Source organism: Elephantulus edwardii, unplaced genomic scaffold (genome assembly GCF_000299155.1).
Source record: "Elephantulus edwardii isolate Elephantulus edwardi_28Jun2011 unplaced genomic scaffold, EleEdw1.0 scaffold00063, whole genome shotgun sequence".
NCBI lineage: Eukaryota > Metazoa > Chordata > Mammalia > Macroscelidea > Macroscelididae > Elephantulus > Elephantulus edwardii.
In genome coordinates, this window is record NW_006399813.1 from 13,565,523 (window position 1) to 13,569,225 (window position 3,703).

At 40.9% G+C, this 3,703-nt stretch overlaps 1 protein-coding gene across 1 annotated transcript in view; it reads left to right on the plus strand.

Moving 5' to 3' along the window:
* The window catches only part of HHAT (hedgehog acyltransferase), a 569,769-nt gene that overhangs the window by 473,466 nt on the left and 92,600 nt on the right, over window positions 1-3,703 (plus strand). Inside the window, exon 10 of the mRNA XM_006888008.1 lies at window positions 1,285-1,429. Coding sequence (XP_006888070.1) covers window positions 1,285-1,429 — 145 coding nt within the window. The remainder of the gene's footprint in view (window positions 1-1,284; window positions 1,430-3,703) is intronic.

Sequence of the window (3,703 nt, forward strand, 5' to 3'; positions counted from 1 at the left end):
GTAGTGGAATTGCTGGGTCAAATGGTATCTCTATTTGCAACTTTTTGAGAAAGCGCCATACCACTTTCCACAGGGGATGCACCATTTTACATTTCCACCAACAGTGAATAAGGGTTCCAGTTTCTCTACAACCTCTCCAGCATTTGTTGCTTGCTGTTCTGTTAAATTTTGCTATTTTGACTGGGGTGAGATGATATCTCATAGTTGTTTTAACCATTTGGGTTTCTTCGAGCTGGTGAGTTTTTGAACCTAGTTCTCATTATGAGGAACGGTCCATGTGGATATGTGAATGGGGATATCACTGTCACCTCTCACTTCACAGGGAGCCACGAATGGTCTTATTAATAAATAAAGGCTTTGCTTGCTTTATGAAATCTGGAGATGATAGAAAAAGTGGAGGAGCAAGAATGCAATGATATAGGTGGATGAAGTCTGTCCATTGGTGCTGGGAAACGTGTCAGGCCCAGCATATTTTATATCCTTTGAGAGGCTACTGTTCTCAGACACTGCTGTGGACTCACGTCTGACCTTTGAGTCCAGGAGTGGGGGTAACTTGTGCCAAATCTCCTGCACATGCCTTTTGAAATTCTTCTTGATATTGGAACATCTTGTTCTTCCTGTGTTGGATTCCACTGAGTTGATTCAAACTTATAGTGATTGTGTGACAGAGAGGACAGCCTCATAGGATTTTCTATGCTGCAAACTTTAAGGGAGCAGAGACTGCCAGGGCTTTGTTCACTAGAGCCACTGGGTAGGTTGGAACTACCAGTTTTTTTGTTATCAGAGAAATAGTTAGCAGACACTATTTCTCCTAGCGATCAAGTTTACAGTCATTTTTTGGCTTCCCAAGATCAAGATAAAGGCCCATAAGGTCACTGTGATCTTCTTCTCACTCTCTTGCGCTATCTGGAGATGTTCTAGTCAACATAGGGAGTAGTTTGCACTCTTGCATTGGTTGATTCTGATGAAGAAAACATTTACTTGTGGAAATAGGGGTCATAATGTCAACTACATAATTATATTTCACAGGTTAGAAGCAAACCCGTTTTGGCAGGATGAAGTAATAGCTTGTGAGAAATAATTTCCTTCTCCAGACCAGACTTCATGTATTGCCAGAATGGACCTTTCAGCAGCTGTTTAAATAATCCCCTGTCTCAGACTCTGGGATGGTGATAGAATTTATAGGAGTATTAGGTGATAAAGTTTAGAGACATGTTAGACAGGACATACCTCATTTTTTTCCTACCCTCATGATGAGATTCTTTCCTTCATTTTCCTCCTCAGGTTCGCTTTCTTTCACCACAAGCTCGCCGTAGATGTCATGCAGCCCTGGCATCTTTTTCTACCTCAATGCTTATCCTGTCCAATCTGGTGTTTCTTGGGGGAAACCAAGTTGCCAAAACCTACTGGAATAGGATCTTCATAGAAGGTAAGGTGCCTGACAATGCAGTTTTAAGTCATTCTTATTGTCTAACTGTAAGCTATAAATTGGTGTTATGGGTGGGATTCATGATTATATTAATGGAATATAGACCACAATAATACTAGGCTAAGAACAATGTATTTTACTGCACTGAGCTCTCACTGTGTCTGCTAGATTAATGGACCTCATCGACCATGGATAATATTTAATTTGAAAATTCCCCACAATTTCCAAAGTTTACATTCCTTTCTTCCAACTTGCCTCTCCAATTTATTTTCATTAATGTTCCCTACTGCCTGGAGATCTCAACCTTCAACATACTGTGGTGCATGGGGTTGACCACCCCCATGTTGGTTGTGTGTTAGACCATTATTATCCATAGAAATTTCATTGGCTGATCTTCAAAAATAGTTTTCTAGCCTGCTTAGTTATAGTTCATCTGATCCTGTATGCCTCTGTTGACAAATGAGTGGCACTTGTGCACTAGATGCATTAGTTTGGAAATGAACCTGTGTCCCAAATTGAATTAAAGAATTTTAACACTGAACCACAAGTAAGTACCTTATGAGAAATGAGTCTCAGAAGTCCCTTTCTGATCTGCAGCTGTGGACAAGGCATGATGTTTTCTGAATGCTGAGTGTAGCATTGGATGTCATGATTATATCAGTAGAATAAGTGGATGACTCAAAAGCACCCCTATAACAGGTAAAATGTTAATATAAGGGAATCTTTGTGAACAATGTCACTAATAACTTATCATCTATTTATTTCCCTTGGACTATGGCTATGAATTGTTTCGTGTCCTTAAACCAACTGGGAGAATTAAAAATACAGTAAGCAATACTTTAGCTATTAGTCTACATTTTAAAAGAAAAGTCCTTTGCTCTGTTTCCTTGGTCAGAGACATGGTTTTGTGCTTTAAATTTGGGTAACTTTTGTCTCATAATGACACATGATTTGTAATGCAAGTGGCATAGGCGCATCTGGGTTCCTGAGGAGCTAGGGATGCTTTTGTTGCAGCTCGTTTGACAGAGGATATGAAACAGATACAGCTTCATGATCCCAGGATGTCAGTTTATGGATCTGAACAGTGACTGGCTGGGTGAGCCTGGCTCAAAGATGCCAAGAGAGAACTCAGTCTTACTTTAATCTTGGCACTATGACCTTTGATCTTAATCTTTGATCTTGCTTTCTGAGCGATGTTTTAGCGGTTAGTTCATGAAAAGAATAAATACGTTTTAAGTGGAAGCTATCCTTTAATAAAGACAGAAGGTAATGGGGTACAGTAGATCTCAAGAGAGGAAATAAAAACTTTCCTAGTTAGTGATCCTCTTTTCTGTATCTTTTTCCTTGGACTCTGTGACTCCTGAAGAAATGCTGGGCTTATTTGTCCTTTTAGAGAAAGCTGTAATTTTTGTCTCAATAAATGACATACCAGATGTTTGCATTTGCACGACATTGCTAGTACAGGGATGCACAAATGAACACACACACGTATACACAGAGACCCAGTTTTTAAATCAATGTGATGACAGATTTAAGTAAATTCTGGGTCGGATGGATGAGCAAATTGGAAGGGATCAGCAGGTGGAGAGCAGACTTTTTCCTGGAAGCCAGGCTCCATAGTTGTTGTCCGTAAGTACTGCTGAGTGACTACAACGCAGAGTGACCCTGTGGACGACAGATCTGAAACTCGCCCTGTCCCGTCTCTGCCTCACAATCTTTGCCGGGCTGGAGCCAACTCTTGCAGTCCCTGTGACAGTACATCTCCTCGAGGGTCATCCTCTCTTTTGCTGACCAGCATGATGGTGTCTTTCCAAGCTCTAGCCTCTCCTAACAACATACCCAAGTATGGGAAATGACATTTTACCATCCTTTCCTCCAAAAGAAACCCTGAGAATCAATGCTTTTGGCCGGGAAGCTTATATAGAATGGGGAAGGGGAGGATGATAGGAAGCACAAGATGGCTGAGACAGAGCTTGTTGGAGTATTTCAGTGAGAATTAAAAGCAATAGCTATAGGGTATTCTTCTTACTGCTTCTCAAAGGCAGTAAGACCAGAGCACACCTGTGCTGACCTTGTAGAGCTAAGACTACACATGTGGGAATTCTGATTTCCTCAGTACTTTAGGTTACAGCAGCCCCAGGAGAAAGCTGACTAAAGCAACTTTCCTGAAGCTCTGAGGCTAATCAGAACCACAGAATGGTCCAGCACTTTTGCTTCTTTTGTTTTGTTTTTTGTTGTTGGCTTGGTTTTGATTTTTTGTTGTTGTTGTTGGGG